The sequence below is a fragment of the Ovis aries genome, chromosome 7 (genome assembly GCF_016772045.2).
Source record: "Ovis aries strain OAR_USU_Benz2616 breed Rambouillet chromosome 7, ARS-UI_Ramb_v3.0, whole genome shotgun sequence".
Classification (NCBI taxonomy): Eukaryota; Metazoa; Chordata; class Mammalia; order Artiodactyla; family Bovidae; genus Ovis; species Ovis aries.
This window is the reverse complement of record NC_056060.1, coordinates 34,923,442-34,937,926: the sequence shown is the minus strand read 5'-3', so window position 1 is coordinate 34,937,926 and position 14,485 is coordinate 34,923,442. Positions and strand designations below refer to the sequence as shown.

The following is a 14,485-nucleotide window of genomic DNA, read 5'->3' as shown; positions in this document are numbered from 1 at the left end:
TGCACTCAAGGTGGCTTGGGGTTTTCCCCACATTTTCATCCACATCCATGACAGAGATCAAAGCACAGAATTTAGACCAAGTACTTTGTAAAGCTGAATACAAAAAGTCAGCTAGATCTAGGTAACCATGAAATAAAAAATTACCCCATCACTTCCTACCACCTTATCCTTTACCAAGAATTTGTAGAAACCAGAAGAGAAACAGTGTCTAGTGCATTACAGGTATTTAATTGATACACATCAAATGAGCGAGTTAGTTCACTGGTTTTTCATAGAATGTGAAATTATGTTTTAGGGGCTGAGCAAATATTGCCTACATTCTAAGGAGCAGGTAACACTAGCTGACACATGAAAAGTTTCACCTTTTCTGAGGAAAAACAGCTCCTTTTACAAAAGATGTTCCATTTTTTTTTCCAGCAAACCATGAAAGTGATTAAAATATACAGATTTACAAATCACCTACTTTCTGGAAAAAAGAAAAGGACACAAAACTAATGTGAATTCTATAGCTTCACTTAATGGTTAAATCTAAATTTATGAGAAAGACGTAATCCCAAACTCAAGTAAATTGTTCAAGTATTTGACCTTAAGGAAATATAGATATTCTAGTCTGATTTATTTTTCAAGTACAAATATATATAGTCTCTTCAGCAAATGTTGCTGGAACAGCTAGATATCCACAGGTCAAAAAATAAGGTTTGACTCATATTTCTTTCTATCTATTGCCACACACACAACACTGCTTTGCTTGGGTTTTTTTTTTTTTTGCCACACTGCACAGCATGTGTGATCTAGTTCTCCCACCAGGGACTGAACCTGTATCCCCTGCAGTGGAAGCAAGGAGTCTTAACCACTAGACTGCCAGGGAAGCCTGCTTTTTTTTTTTTTTTTTCATTTTGTGTAAATATACCAAAAAATTGTGTGTGTATATACAAATAAGAAACTCAAAAATGAGAGAATTCCTTGGTGGTCCAGTGGTTAAGACTTGGCCCTTTCACTGCTAGGGCCCAGGTCCAAATCCTGGTAGGGGAACTCAGATTTCACAGTCCACATGGTGTGATGAAGAATGAATCAAAGACCTAAATATAAGAGCTAAAATCATAAAACTCTTAGAGGAAAACATAGGGGTAATCTTCATGACCATGGACTTGGCAACGGTTTCACAGAATCAACACAAAAAGCATGCACACCAAAAGAAAAGTTAGGTAAGCTGGACTTCAAAACTTTTAAAGCTATATGTTTCAAAAAACACTAGAAAGAGAGTGAAAAGACAATTCAGAGAATAAGAGAAAAGATTTGCAAATCGTGTCTGGTATCTCAGATATAAAAGAACTCTTAACAACAAAAAAGACAAACTCCAGTTGAAAAACAGGCAAAGGACTTGAATATGCATTTCCCCAAAGAAGACATACAAATGGTCAAGCAGCACAAAGACGCTCAACATCACTAGCCACTAGGGAAGTGCAGTCAAAACCAAAATGATCTACCACTCACATCTACTAAAATTAAAAGAGAGATGATAAGTGCTAATGAACAAAAAGTCTACAAACAATAAATGCTGGACAGGGTGTGGAGAAAAGGGAACCCTCTTGCATTGCTGTGGGAATGTAAATTGATACAGCCACTATGAAAGATGGTATGGAGATTCCTTAAAAAGCTAGGAATAAAACCACCATACGACACAACAATCCCACTCCTAGGCATATACCCTGAGGAAACCAAAATTGAAAAGCCACATGTACCCCAATATTCACTGCACCACTATTTACAATAGCTAGAACATGTAAGCAACTTAGATGTCTATCAACAGATGAATGGATAAAAAAGCTGTGGTACGTATATACAATGGAATATTACTCAGCCATAAAAAGGAACACATTTGAGTCAGTTCTAATGAGGTGGACAAACCTAGAGCCTATTATACAGAGTGAAGTAAGTCAGGAAGAGAAATATAAATATCTTATACTAACACACATATATGGAATTTAGAAAGGTGGTACTGATGAATTTATTTTCAGGGCCGTAATGGAGAAAGAGACATAGAGAATAGACTTATAGACACGGGGAGAGGGGAGGAGAGGGTGAGATGCACGGAGAGAGTAACATGGAAACTTACATTACCATGTGTAAAATAGATAGACAATGGGAACTTGCTGTATGACTAAGGGGACTCAAACATAAGCTCTGTGACAATCTAGAAGGGTGGGGTAGGGAGGGAGATGGGAAGGAGGTTGGGGAGAGAGGGGACATGGGTCTACCTATGGCTGATTCTTGATGTATGACAGAAAACCACAAAATTCTATAAAGCAAATATCCTTCAATTTTAAAAATAAATTTTAAAAAAAGTGCTGATGAGGAGAAATTTGAACTTGCATTTCATTGCTGGTGGGAATGTAAAATAGTACAGAGCTGTGGAAAATAATTTGGTGGGTCTTCAATAAATTAAGCATAAAATTATCATAGAACCCATAATTCTACTCTTAGGTATATGCTCAAGTACATATGCTTAAGTTTATATGCTTAAAACATAAGTCCACACAAAAATTTTCATAATAGGCAAAAGATGTTAACAGCTCAAATCCCCACCAAATGATGAATGAACAAACAAAATATAGTCTATGCATACAGTGGAATATTGTTGTTGCTGTTTAGTTGCTAAGTCCTGTCCAAGTCTTTTGCAAACTCATGAACTGTAACCCACCTGGCTCCTCTGTCCATGGGATTTCCCAGGCAAGAATAGCAGAGTGGGGTTGTCATTTCCTCCTCTAGGGAATCTTCTCCACCCAGGGATCAAATCTACATTTCCTGCACGGGCAGGTGGATTCTTTACTATTGAGTCACCAGAGAAGCCCAAAATGGAATATTACTCAGCCATAAAAAGGAAAGAAGTACTGATACACACTATGGAAGAACTCTGAAGACACCATGTAAAATCAAAGAGTGAGTGAACAAAAGGCCACATACTGTATGATTCCACTTATATGAAATGTCCATAGTAAGAGGAATGGGAAGTGACTACTCAATGGGTATGAGGTTTCCATCTGAGCTGATGAAAATGTTCTAGAACTAGACTGCGGTAATACATGAACATATTAAACTGTGTTGTGAATGTATTTAATGCCACTAAAAAGGACACTTTTTAATGGTAAATTTTATGTTATGTGTCTTTTGCCTCAAAAGTAAAATTAAATTAAAAATACAAAGTACCAAGTATGGTCTTTGCATATGATAGGTACTCCATAGTCGTTGACTTTAATGACTGGACAGCATGATCTTGGTCAACTCCAGCTTCCAGCAAAACCAGACATGGCTCTAAACAAACATGGTCCTATAGATTTCTAAGCTCTTCTGCCTGAGGATTATACACAAAAGCTTAGCAACTATATTCTTTCCCCTTTTATGCTAAGCCCACACCTGTGCTAGAAGCCTATATTATTTCTTGCCATCCACCAGAAAGGCAAACAGCTTTGTTCTATCAGTCAATCAAAGCTGAGAAACAATAGTAACAAGAGTTAGGTGCTACTTAAGAATTAGGTTGGGAGGTGGTGCTCAGGAGATATTTCATTTGACTATGACAAGACATTTACAAATATAAAATGAAAGAGCTTTACAGTAAATCTGAAGTCATATACTTACTCTAGACCAGTTTCTCAACGTTGGCACTACTGACATTTAGGAAGGATTGTCCTGTGCATTGTAGGATGTTCAGCAACATTCCTGGCCTTGACCTGCTAGACATCAGTAGCATTCCCCTGTTGTGACAATCCAAAATGTCTCCAGATATTTGGCCACTCAAGAAAATAGCCCTTAGTTGAGAAACACTGCTCTAGATAAATATACTGACCACCTTATCTAACATTAATACATATAAACTGATGTACCCTAGGGGTTGGGTTGAGTTGAGAAATTAGAGAAGAGAGGACAAAACAACTTAGACCACCTTTGATTGCTATGGATCAGCCTCCTGAAAGCTAACATGTTTGGGGAAGGGCTGTGGGAAAATTCAAGCAGAGAGAGCTGAAATTCCCGAAGGTACATTTCCAGGACCAGAGTAATGGCCAATCAAACTAAGGAGAGCGGGGGTAAAGCAGCAAGCACCTAGCGATAAATGCAAATCCACTGTTCTGTTTAACTCCCTTGTGGATCGATAACACTTCAAGATGTGTGAAGAAATGGTCCCTGCTCTCTGCCTGCCAGATGTCAGCTCTCTGGATAAAAGCAGCTGTTCAGCCACTAGCAGGAAATAAAGAAAGGAAATGCCTACCTGAGAGTCCCATTCTCTCCTTTGTCCAGGCTGGTGAACCGGCTGTAGAGGCGGGTGATCTGACTGTGGGAAACTGAAGAACACAGAATTAGTTGCAGTTGGAGAAGTTGTCCTCTGCTCAAATTGAACCTGAATGTGAGTGACCCTTTGGAAACCAGCTGCACTCTTGGTCCCAGCTCACCATTAAACGCTTCAAAGCCAGTAAAGCGGTGCGATGTCTCAACTAACTCACCTCTAGTGTGTCAAAGCAGAAAGAATGAAAGGAGTTAGAAAATAAATCAAGAGTAAACAAAATTGACTCTCAAGAGTGAAGGCTAGGCTTAATTAAGACTCTGTTAAACGTCAGTTGGTTAAGATTTAATAAAACAAAGCTAAATTTAGTTTAAAAAGAAAGTGTGAAACTTTCATCTTTCAGTACCCTGACTTAGAAGGTATGAAAATTCCAGCTTCAGACTGGCACAGCGGGGTAGGTAACATGTGCTGAATTAAGGACTGGGGCATGTGAAACAGACAGTACTTTTAGAATCTAGTTTACTTTTCCTCAAGCATCAGTGATTTATCTTTTCCCTCAGGGCTGATCTTTGGGTAAAAGATAACTACAGCCTTGGGTCAGCCTCTTTCTCTGCAACTGCATGAGCTCCACTGAGTTCCCAGTAAAGGAATGGGCTCTAAGAAAGAAAATTAGGCAATCTGTAAAATGGTTGTGCTATCTTCAGATGACATATACCAGGAAGTTACTTTGTTCCTCATTTTGCACTAACTCAGGTACAAGCTGACAATTAAAATGAGGCACTAACCACAGGTAGACAATGAAACTTTGAAAATGCAAAAAGGAATTTCTGGGAAATAGTTTAATCTTGTGGTAGACTGGAGATAGGAGGGAAAAAATTAGTTATCAAAGGAGAAAAGACAACAGCCAAAAAGGGCGTGACCAGTGTGGACTCTGTCCTAGGCTGTACCTTCACGGGTAGAGGGGTGGCTCAGGGAGTTCTGACAGTTGTCCTCCCCCAGCTCATGCAACAGAAATCCACTCGCAGTTTTGGGAACAATGGGACAAAATTAACAGGGGCATGCACAGGAGAAACAGGAAGTGAGTGGCCCAAAGCTAGTATGAGAGGACACACCGGGCCAAGCAGTAAACTCTTCAGCCTCAGGTTTCAAGCCAGCCTGGGCTCTGTTCTGTACTAGCTCTCAAGGAGAGCAGGGAGCAGAGGAGGAGGCAGAACCACCCCTGCCAGGGCAGAGCCAGCAGGAGCCCAGACACTGAGGAAGTCGGTGGGGACCTTTCTGCCTGAAAGGCAGGTGTGCGCAGCTCAGTAAACACTCCTCTGAGAGTCAGGCTGACCGATTCTGATTCCAATCATGGCAACCTGGCTCACCAATGAGGGCTGAGTGAATGGGGTTGTGCAGTGAACTAAGTCCAGGAGAGAAAAGTGCTTGGCCAACGTCTGGCACCTGGTAAGCATGCCAGGTTAGCTATTATCATTATCCTAATACTGTGAGCCTGCAGGTACAATTTTACTGCTGTACTAATTAATCTCCACCTTTCTCTTGATTCTGCCAGCCACAACCGTCTTCTTCAGGAACCTGAACAGGCTTTGGCCTCAGGCCTCAAATGTTGCTCTAGAACTAAAGTTTTTTTTTAGTTTTCACAAAATAAGTTGGTTCAAGAATGACTACCTTTCTCAAAAGATTTTTTTGGAAAGACAAAATTTGTTTACAATATCAATGCCACTGTTTTCATGTCTTTGTATATTACCTAATATGTCACTTGTGCAGTTTACAGTTATAATAGCTTATTTTTCATTTATTAATTCATTATTTTTCTATATTGCTTTGGAGTGCTTTTTAATAACTTCATAATATTTAGCCCACGGGGTCAGTTTTTAATACTTAGAGTATTATATTTCAGGTTACTTTTAACAATGAACACATTCAAATTGTATTTCTTTTTATACTAGGTTTTTTTTAGTTTGAGAAAACAATCTATCCGCATGGTAAAAATAGTACAAAAAGTGTACGTAATGAAAAGTCTCCCCAACACCCGAATTCCTCAGTCTTCCTAGCCAGAGTCAAACTTTCTTAGGTGTGATAATAGTACTGTGGTTATGTTATTGTGGTTATGCAGGAAACAAATCCCTGTCCTCAGGAATACATGCTTAAGGCTTAAGGGGTGAAAAGTTTGGCTATCTGCAACTTTAAAATGGTTCATCAAAAAGAATATATATATATACACACACACACACACACAAATAGACAAATATAGCAAAATGTTAACAACTGTTGAATTAAAATTATATGGATGTTCATTATACTATTTTAACTTTTCTGTATGTTTGAAATTTTTCATCATAAAAAGGTGGGGGGCAGGGAGGGGGAGGTACAGAGCTTTGCCAATCACTTAATCCAAAACCAGTTGAAAATGTTAGTAATATGTGCAATGCTCTTTCAGTAGGAGCTGGGAGACAGCAGGGTCTTCTGCGGTTACAGAGCCCTCAGGCACTACGGCAAGGCAGCTGAGGGTCATGAATGTGTCCAGTATCATGAGGCAGGAACAGCCTTCAGTTGAACTTCCACTTACATTCTTGCTCAGGAAATTATTCTCAAGCAGTTGCCTTTGCCAGGCTTGTGCTCTTTGTTCCAATTACAGAGAAATCCACACTAGTGCCATGATCACTACACCCTTTCAAACAAACAGAACTTCACTGGCCTGTAGAACTTACTTCCCAAACCTGTTCAGCACCTTTGCCATATCACGTGACACATACCAGAAGACAGAGACTAAAAATAAATCAATCAGAATTTATCACTACCCAGCTGCTGTGAATTGTTCCTCAAGGATTATGTGGCTATTTTTTGTTGTAAAGGTTTTAAGTAATTCACAGCCAGGTTATTGCCATATAGTTAAGTGAACTAAGGGTGGAGATTTCATAAACTCTCAAGACACTGTGACCTTTCCCCTAGTGACAGCTTTTACTCAAATGACTTTAATTTATGGAAATGTTAAAGTGTGAAAGAAGGTAACAGAACTAAGACAATATTGCAAATGTTTTATGCCAATTCGTGTTTTTGGACAGTATTTTTTTTTAAACTCTTGGATATGTCAAGATTTCTACTCCTTCCAAAGTTTTATTTCTTCAAATTGGGAAAACCTGATTCCTAGTCCAATGTCCCCTGAAAACAGGAAAAGTGCAAAATACTGTCACCTCTCCAATTACATACTAGACATGGTTTTTATAACTAGCATATGGTAATAGTGTTTTCACAATAAGATGATTGTTACCTATAGTTCAAAATGAAAATAGCTAGCATCTGGTGCTTATTACATACCCAGACACTATTCTAAGTAGTTTACATAATTTTTCTCATTTAATCCTAAGAATTCAAAAAGTTGTACTATTTTTATTCTCATTTACAGATGATGAAACTAAAGGTGTACAAGGAATTCTTACTTAGAAGTACTTTTCTAAACACTTAAGAGATTACATTTCAAATACCAGATAAACTAGTCATATATGAATTCTAACCAATTTAGACTTACAAATACAAAGCTTTCATACCGAATATAAAGTCAATTTTACTTATTTATGGTACATTTTCTTCTTGCAAAGGGAGTAGTGAAATGTCTTGTTCTTAACTTGAAGTGTTTCGGAATGACAGTTCCCCAAACTCTTTATAGAACAAGCAGCAGAGGAAAACAGGGCTAATTGCATCACTCTACCCCACCCTCAGGTGTTTGCTGTTTTTATTCTTCTAAACCTTTTGCATCATGCTAAGACTATTGCTTTAAAAATCAATTCTACTGACGGCACAAACTGGATAAACTGACAGCTCAACTCCCAAAGCAGAATGACAGTGTAGCAGGTCAGGGGACATGCCTGAAAGCCACTCAAAATGCTCTAGCTTAATTTATCCAAATCTAATCAATTGATGCATATATCATGGCCCAATTCCTATCCTCTTCAAGGCCAGTTCACAATGACTGTTCCCTGAGTTCTGGAAGGGGTGTTACACAATTTCAGTATCTTATGTTTGACGCTAATCCTAACTCTTGTGGGCTTATCTCCATGACGTGGTTGTGGGCATCTTTTGTCACTACCTATTCTGAATACCCACTATCGTACTGAGTATGCTGCTGCTGCTGCCAAGTTGCTTCAGTTGTGTCCGACTCTGTGCGACCCCATAGATGGCACCCCACCAGGCTCCTCTGTCCCTGGGATTCTCCAGGCAAGAATACTGGAGTGGGTTGCCATTTCCTTCTCCAATGCATGTATGCATGCTAAATTGCTTCAGTCGTGTCCAACTCTATGCGACCCTATGGACAGCAGCCCTCCAAGCTCCTCTGTCCACAGGATTCTCAAGGCAAGAATACTGGAGTGGGTTGCCATTTCCTTTTGAGTATAGACACTGCAAAAATTCAATAAGTACTTGTTTCATTACGCTTTCTGGCTCAATATGTACATTTGTCCTGGTGTGGCTGAGACTCTCCCTCAGGCTTGATTCTCTTTTTGGCAACTAAGAAAATAGCTCTACAGGAGTACTCCATTCTCACAGTCACACAGCGAAAAAACCTAGAGTCCTAAGGCAATCAAGGCCTCTTTCATTTGGTCAAATGTAATAAAACCAGAATGGGATTACTGCTCCTTTCCTCTTGAGGGAAAAACAGCTTTTTCCCACCAGCACTCTGGTTTATACTCCCTCATTATGTGACTCTTTATTTTAAGAAAGAATGCTTTAATTCTGGTGTCACCTTAGACCTAAAGTAGTTCTTATGTTTACAAGTGTGGCCAGAGGTCATAGCCACAAGATGTAATAAAATGCCTGCTGAATCCAAACCGTCTATGTTTCTACTCTTGGAATCAGAGTAAGTAATAAAATGACCACAGGGTGAAGTGGCTAAACAAGTACTGCACATTATAAACATCTACCTTCTTGTCTTCATTCAAAATCATAAAAAGGACTCATTGGTAGGTGGTGAGCTCCTTAAAATCTTTATAGAGAGGCTTAATGACTAAGTTGTGAGATGCTGAAAACAGTAAGCCAATACGACAAGGGATGAGGCTAAATAACATCCCTTCCAACTTGAAGATTCTAGAAAGCTGGGCTATCAGAAAGCATGGGACAGTATTTATTCAACTGATCTCAGGCCACCTTTGCCTGGGTGATTCTGAGGTTCCCCCAGCACTCAATATTATCTGCAAATGAATCACTGAATTACTTTGTGGCCATCTCATTATCAAAAACAGAAATTATGAAGACTCAGAGCCCAGATGCTTACATAACTCATGTAAAATACAAGAGTCATAATGGATTACTGAGAAATATTGTATCCATTATCAAGGGCTACACAAATGTACCATGGTGTTTTACAGGGCTTCTGAATTCACAAAACCCTGTTGCCCCTTTCAGATTCAGAGGAAGAGATTAGACTATAAAAATCAGTTCCTCTACAAATTCACTGAAATTTTTGGAGCACATCCAATTTCCATGGCGACTGCATGAAATACACCAGCATAGTAAAAATCAATATATCTGAAATTAGGACAGCCAGCATCCTCAGTGTAAATAAAAAACTGGTAGTCACAACAACTGCACTTTTTCTCCACAAGCTCAGAATGAAAGAAATCTCATACTCTCCGACCCCTGGTTCTTTACGGTGTTTCATCACCAGGTCACGTTTTCCAAAACCTTACTACACGATCTCACTTTCTGGATTTATGTTTCCAATTGCGGCAAGAATTTGTCTGATTTCCCACAGTTGTCAGGGGTTTTAAGTTTTTAAGTCCTTGACTAGAAACGTCACAGGAAAGACAATGTTTTCTACAGGACCTATCCAGAGTTCCTGAATTTAAGTTTGGTGCGAGGAAAGACAAAGGAAAAGAGTTCGGAGACTTTCAAGAGCAGGGGAAGGAGAAAAGAGCGGGATCAGTGATTTACGGGTCATCGCGACTCCTGTCTTTGATGAGAAGGGGAGCCGCACAAGAGCCAGAGTCCCACCGCGGGTAGCCTTAGCTGTAAGAACAGGTCCTCCATCATCCCCAAAGCTCGAGCGCTGGAGGATGCCTAGGAACCCCCAACCTCTCGGCACCCCAGCTGCAGATCTCAGCGACAGTCGCCCTCGGTCGTGAGGCCAGCCGGAGGCGCCCGGCCGCGTTCCCACCCGCTACCCGAACTCACAGCCAGTTTCCTTCTTGATCTCCTCGAGCTCTTCGTCCCGCAGTAACGTGGAGGCCCGGGACCCCATCACCAAGCCGGGAGCTCCGCTGGGAGCAGGGGCGCCTGAAGCGACAGAGGCGGTAAGAGGGAGGGACGAAGGGGAAGAAGGGCCGGGGTCAAAGAAGGGAGAGGGCAGTGTTTCTACTGCGGACTGGGAAGGGAACCCAGGGGTGGTGCGCGGCGATGGGCAGGCCGGAGGCCCAGCCAATTGCGAGTGAGGCTGCGCTCAGCGCTGGAGCCGACGTCGACGTTTCTAGCTCCAGCCCCGAATGAATTAGCCCAGCACCCGGCCGGGTCTAACTAAAAGCGGACCACGCCCCCGGAACCATGATGCCACCGGTCTTAAAGGGGCAATGCCACGCTGGCCCTAGAGCCCGCAACTAAAAGGGCAACGCCACTGTTTTACAACACACTGACCTGTGGCAGTTGGTGTAGCCAACCTGTTTCTCACAGAACTCTAACATTAGAAATCCCACCCTACAGTTAGTATGGATTGCGGAGAGAAACAAAAACAGAGAGGCAAAACGTGGCTTGGTTGAACGCTAGGGTGTGTCTCCTGGGAACTGCATGCTGGGAGTTGCACTGCACCTCTTTTTTTCCTGGAGGCTCTCTCTCCTCCAAGCCGCAGGGGGAGCTCGCGAGCCAGTTCCGGGACCGCGCGCCGATTGGCTCCTCGGGAAACAATCGGCAGGCGTCGGCTCCAGAGTGTCAGCGCCCGAGCTGCGTACTTTTCCCCAGTTGATTTCAGGATTGCCCTCTGGTAACTGCTGCTGAGGGTTTGGAACTTCCCGAGATTTCTTCCTTAAAAGCAGTCCTTCTCTTTTCAGTTCAAGACTGAAGCTCGAGGAATTTACCCTTTGGCTGAAATAGGCACAAATTTCCGTTGGAGGAAAAAAAAAAACCTAACGGCGGAGGACAGACTTTTTAACGTATGGCCGCCGTTAAACGGCGTTAAACAAGTTTCTCATTTTGCCCGAAAAATGAGGGAATTTGCATTTGGTTCTTATGGCATATTTTTGTTTGTTTTCTTGAAAACGTTTAAAGCCACCTGTCAAATTAGTACACCTTCTCAGGAGAATCAGTTCATTTGCTGTGGCTTCAATGCCTTTACACGCCTTTGCCACCCCTGTTATTTTGTACAAAACTGGTTTCACTTACAGAAGAACCAAATTCTGACAGATCTCACTTAGTGCTTAAGTCCTAGAAGACTCTCTTAGCGGGCTGGTAGTCAGCTTAGGTTACGGAGGTTCCAGTTTTACTGAGTTGTTTTTATGATTGACTTGGCCTCCTCTGACTTAATGATGTCTGCCTTCATCAGCAAAGGGTGACATGTTGGATATGCCCGTCTCGGCCACAGGAGCTTCTTTTTTTCTTGAGAGTATAAGTACGGTAGAAAAATCTGTGTTGTCAGCAACTTGAGTGTCCGTTTTCTGAGTGTGCCGTGAAGCCCATCTCTGGATCCTGACCTTGCTCCTTACCAATCTTGAATCTTACCTTTTGCAGTCGTCCGCAGTAGAGCTATCTTTGCTTTGTGTTAATGTTTTTCTGATTTACTTTAACATTTCTTAAATTTCCTCTTTCCCCAAGCATTTCACAAGCTTATGTCTTACGTATCTTTAAAAAATGTAAGTTAATTTTTGTCTCTAGTAAGGGCTGTTTTTTCCATTTTTATATTCTCTTTTATTTCTGTAAAAATTCCCCTTTTGCTTGTTGGATTTACTGGAACAAGGAAGAATGATTTTTTCAGGCACTCTGGTGACTTGTTCTGTGTTCCCTCTGGAAGCATAACACTCGGTACTGGACTCATCTCCACTAGGGGCCTGGTTTTAGTTCAGGTTCCACTACTTTCTAGCTGTCTAACCTTGGGCAGGTGTCTTAAATCTTAATTTAAGCCTCAGTTTCTACATATGTAAATCAGGCAGTTGTGGGCAACAAATACCAGTTGTGAAAACACTTGCTAGACCTTAAAATATTAAAGTGTAAGTTATTTATCTGGTTAAAAACACTATGTAACTTCTCACCTTCTTCCTAGATGAATTGGGCCTTAGTTATTTGGTCAATGTTTTGTAGTTAAACTAAGTTGCAAAATTCACTAGTTGACTATTCCAAGTGTAGTGAAGGCAAGCCGCTTTTGAATTTACACCACTGTGGAGGAACACTTAGCTGAGGTTCAAAATACAAAGACATCCAAATAACAGGATTGTTCTAAAAGATCTTTTTTTAAAAAAAGAATTCATCTTTTAAATTACAGTATTACACTACGGAATATAAGAGTATCTACTGTGAATGATAGTTATTTCTGCAAGATAAAGTTTTTGTGCATTTCTGCATTGTTCTCCTTTTTATAATGAGCATACATCATTTTTACAAAAACAGTTGAATTTTAGAAAACCATTGTGTAGCATGTGACGGTTTAATCTGTCAGGCTGCACATGACTGGTTGGTGACATCACAGCAGCCCAGTCCCTGAGCTGTGGCTAGGGTGGGGTGGAATGACCCTCAGAGTGACATGGCAACTGGATTGGTAATGCAGAAATTGTGATAATTCTAACTCACTTATTCTTTCGTTGTTAACAGTGTGAAACTCTGGAAATGTTATTAATCTAGAAGAGGTTATATCCAGAAGAGATTAGATCCTGGACATTTCTGGGTAAACAATTCATTGCAACATGTGTTGTCAGGTGTTTGCCAATATCATTTGTTTTTTCATTTGCTCTTTTAGTTTTTTGGCTGATGTTAAAATGGTGTATGTATATGCTTTTGAAAGGCCTCTAAATGTTCTTGCTCCATTTAGCTAAGGAAGGATAGGTGATATTAGGCCATTTTATGGACAAAGAAATCAAACCCTCTTTGCCTGAAGTCTTATAATTTTCAGTTTCCCATGTATAAGTTAGAGTTGATACTTGCAATGATCTTTTTCTCATTATAATTATAAACGATAAGCAGAATTACTCGAATATTTTTATTTTTCTTGTCCCAAGTATGAGGAAAGGAAAAATAACCTCATTTCTCCCAAAATATTTAAAAAAAATCATAGATCTCTTTTATTTTCAAGGGTTTAGATATTAAAGAAGATTATTTGAAGACTCCTTTTGGAATCAAATAGCATGGATCTCAGCAGTGACTACCATTTCCTCAACCAGATTTTGTGGAGAAGAGTGAGACTCACATTAGTTTGTGGCATTTTTGAAGGAGTGCTGCAGCATGTGGACCCTGACAAGATTGTTGTTCTGAAGAAAGGTCTCATTTTATTTCTCATAATCTCCTGCCTTCTAGGAGACTAATAAGTGTGTTTGGGTGATGATTCTGGGCTCTCTTAGCAACTGGAAGAGTGGCATTATTCCTATTTTAGAGGAAAGGTGGGAGGAAGATTAGAATGTTATTTTCCCTAATGGAGCCATATGACTGTGCATGCTGGCTTGTCCACCTCTGTACTTCTATTGACATGATAGTGGAAAATTTCAGTATATAGGTTTTTTTTTAATTGTGTACATCTTTTAATTTCTCTCCATATGCACCTTGAAATTAAAAATGAACACTGTATTAGATAGAATTGCTTTAGCTTCAACAGACAAATTCCAAAGATGGTAAGGGTTTAATTTTTGTCATGCACAAAGAAGCCCAGAGGTAGACTGCTGAGAAATAGTGCAGTGGCTGAAAGATTCTGGGAGAGATAAGGCATCTTGTGCTCCTATTCAGCCACTTCAGTGATCGCCTATTATCCTCATGGTCACAGTGTAGCCTTTGCACCTCCCACTTTCAATTCCAGTTCCTTTATGAAGGATATAATTCAGGAACAGCCAGATGGAGGAGATATATAGGGCAAGGTTTGTGGGAACGGGCTCAGAGTTTCTACTGTCTCTAAGCATACCACCTTTTTAGCCTCTTCCATGTGTTCACCTTGAAGCCTCAATGTAGGGTTCTTATTCAGCTAGAATATTGACTTATTAGGGTAGTTGTTTTCCTGGCACAGTAAGTTTCAAGTTCACAATTGAAATGTGTGAC

At 40.4% G+C, this 14,485-nt stretch overlaps 2 protein-coding genes across 7 annotated transcripts in view; one reads left to right on the top strand and one right to left on the bottom strand.

Moving 5' to 3' along the window:
- CHP1 (calcineurin like EF-hand protein 1) overlaps positions 1 to 10,751 on the bottom strand; it is a 35,859-nt gene extending 25,108 nt beyond the window's left edge. For both annotated transcript variants that reach the window (XM_060419072.1, XM_004010459.5), the window contains exons 1-2: positions 10,442 to 10,751; positions 4,265 to 4,337 (exon numbers count right to left, since the gene is read on the bottom strand). In XM_060419072.1, coding sequence (XP_060275055.1) covers positions 4,265 to 4,337; positions 10,442 to 10,508 — 140 coding nt within the window. In that variant the 5' untranslated portion in view covers positions 10,509 to 10,751. The remainder of the gene's footprint in view (positions 1 to 4,264; positions 4,338 to 10,441) is intronic.
- Positions 10,752 to 11,162: 411 nt separating this feature from the next.
- Positions 11,163 to 14,485, top strand: part of EXD1 (exonuclease 3'-5' domain containing 1) — a 40,758-nt gene continuing 37,435 nt past the window's right edge. For 2 of the 5 annotated variants that reach the window (XM_060419066.1, XM_060419061.1), the window contains exon 1: positions 11,163 to 13,720. In XM_060419066.1, the coding sequence (XP_060275049.1) occupies positions 13,588 to 13,720 (133 nt within the window). In that variant the 5' untranslated portion in view covers positions 11,163 to 13,587. The remainder of the gene's footprint in view (positions 13,721 to 14,485) is intronic. The other 3 variants (XM_060419063.1, XM_060419062.1, XM_060419065.1) reach the window with 3 other exon arrangements.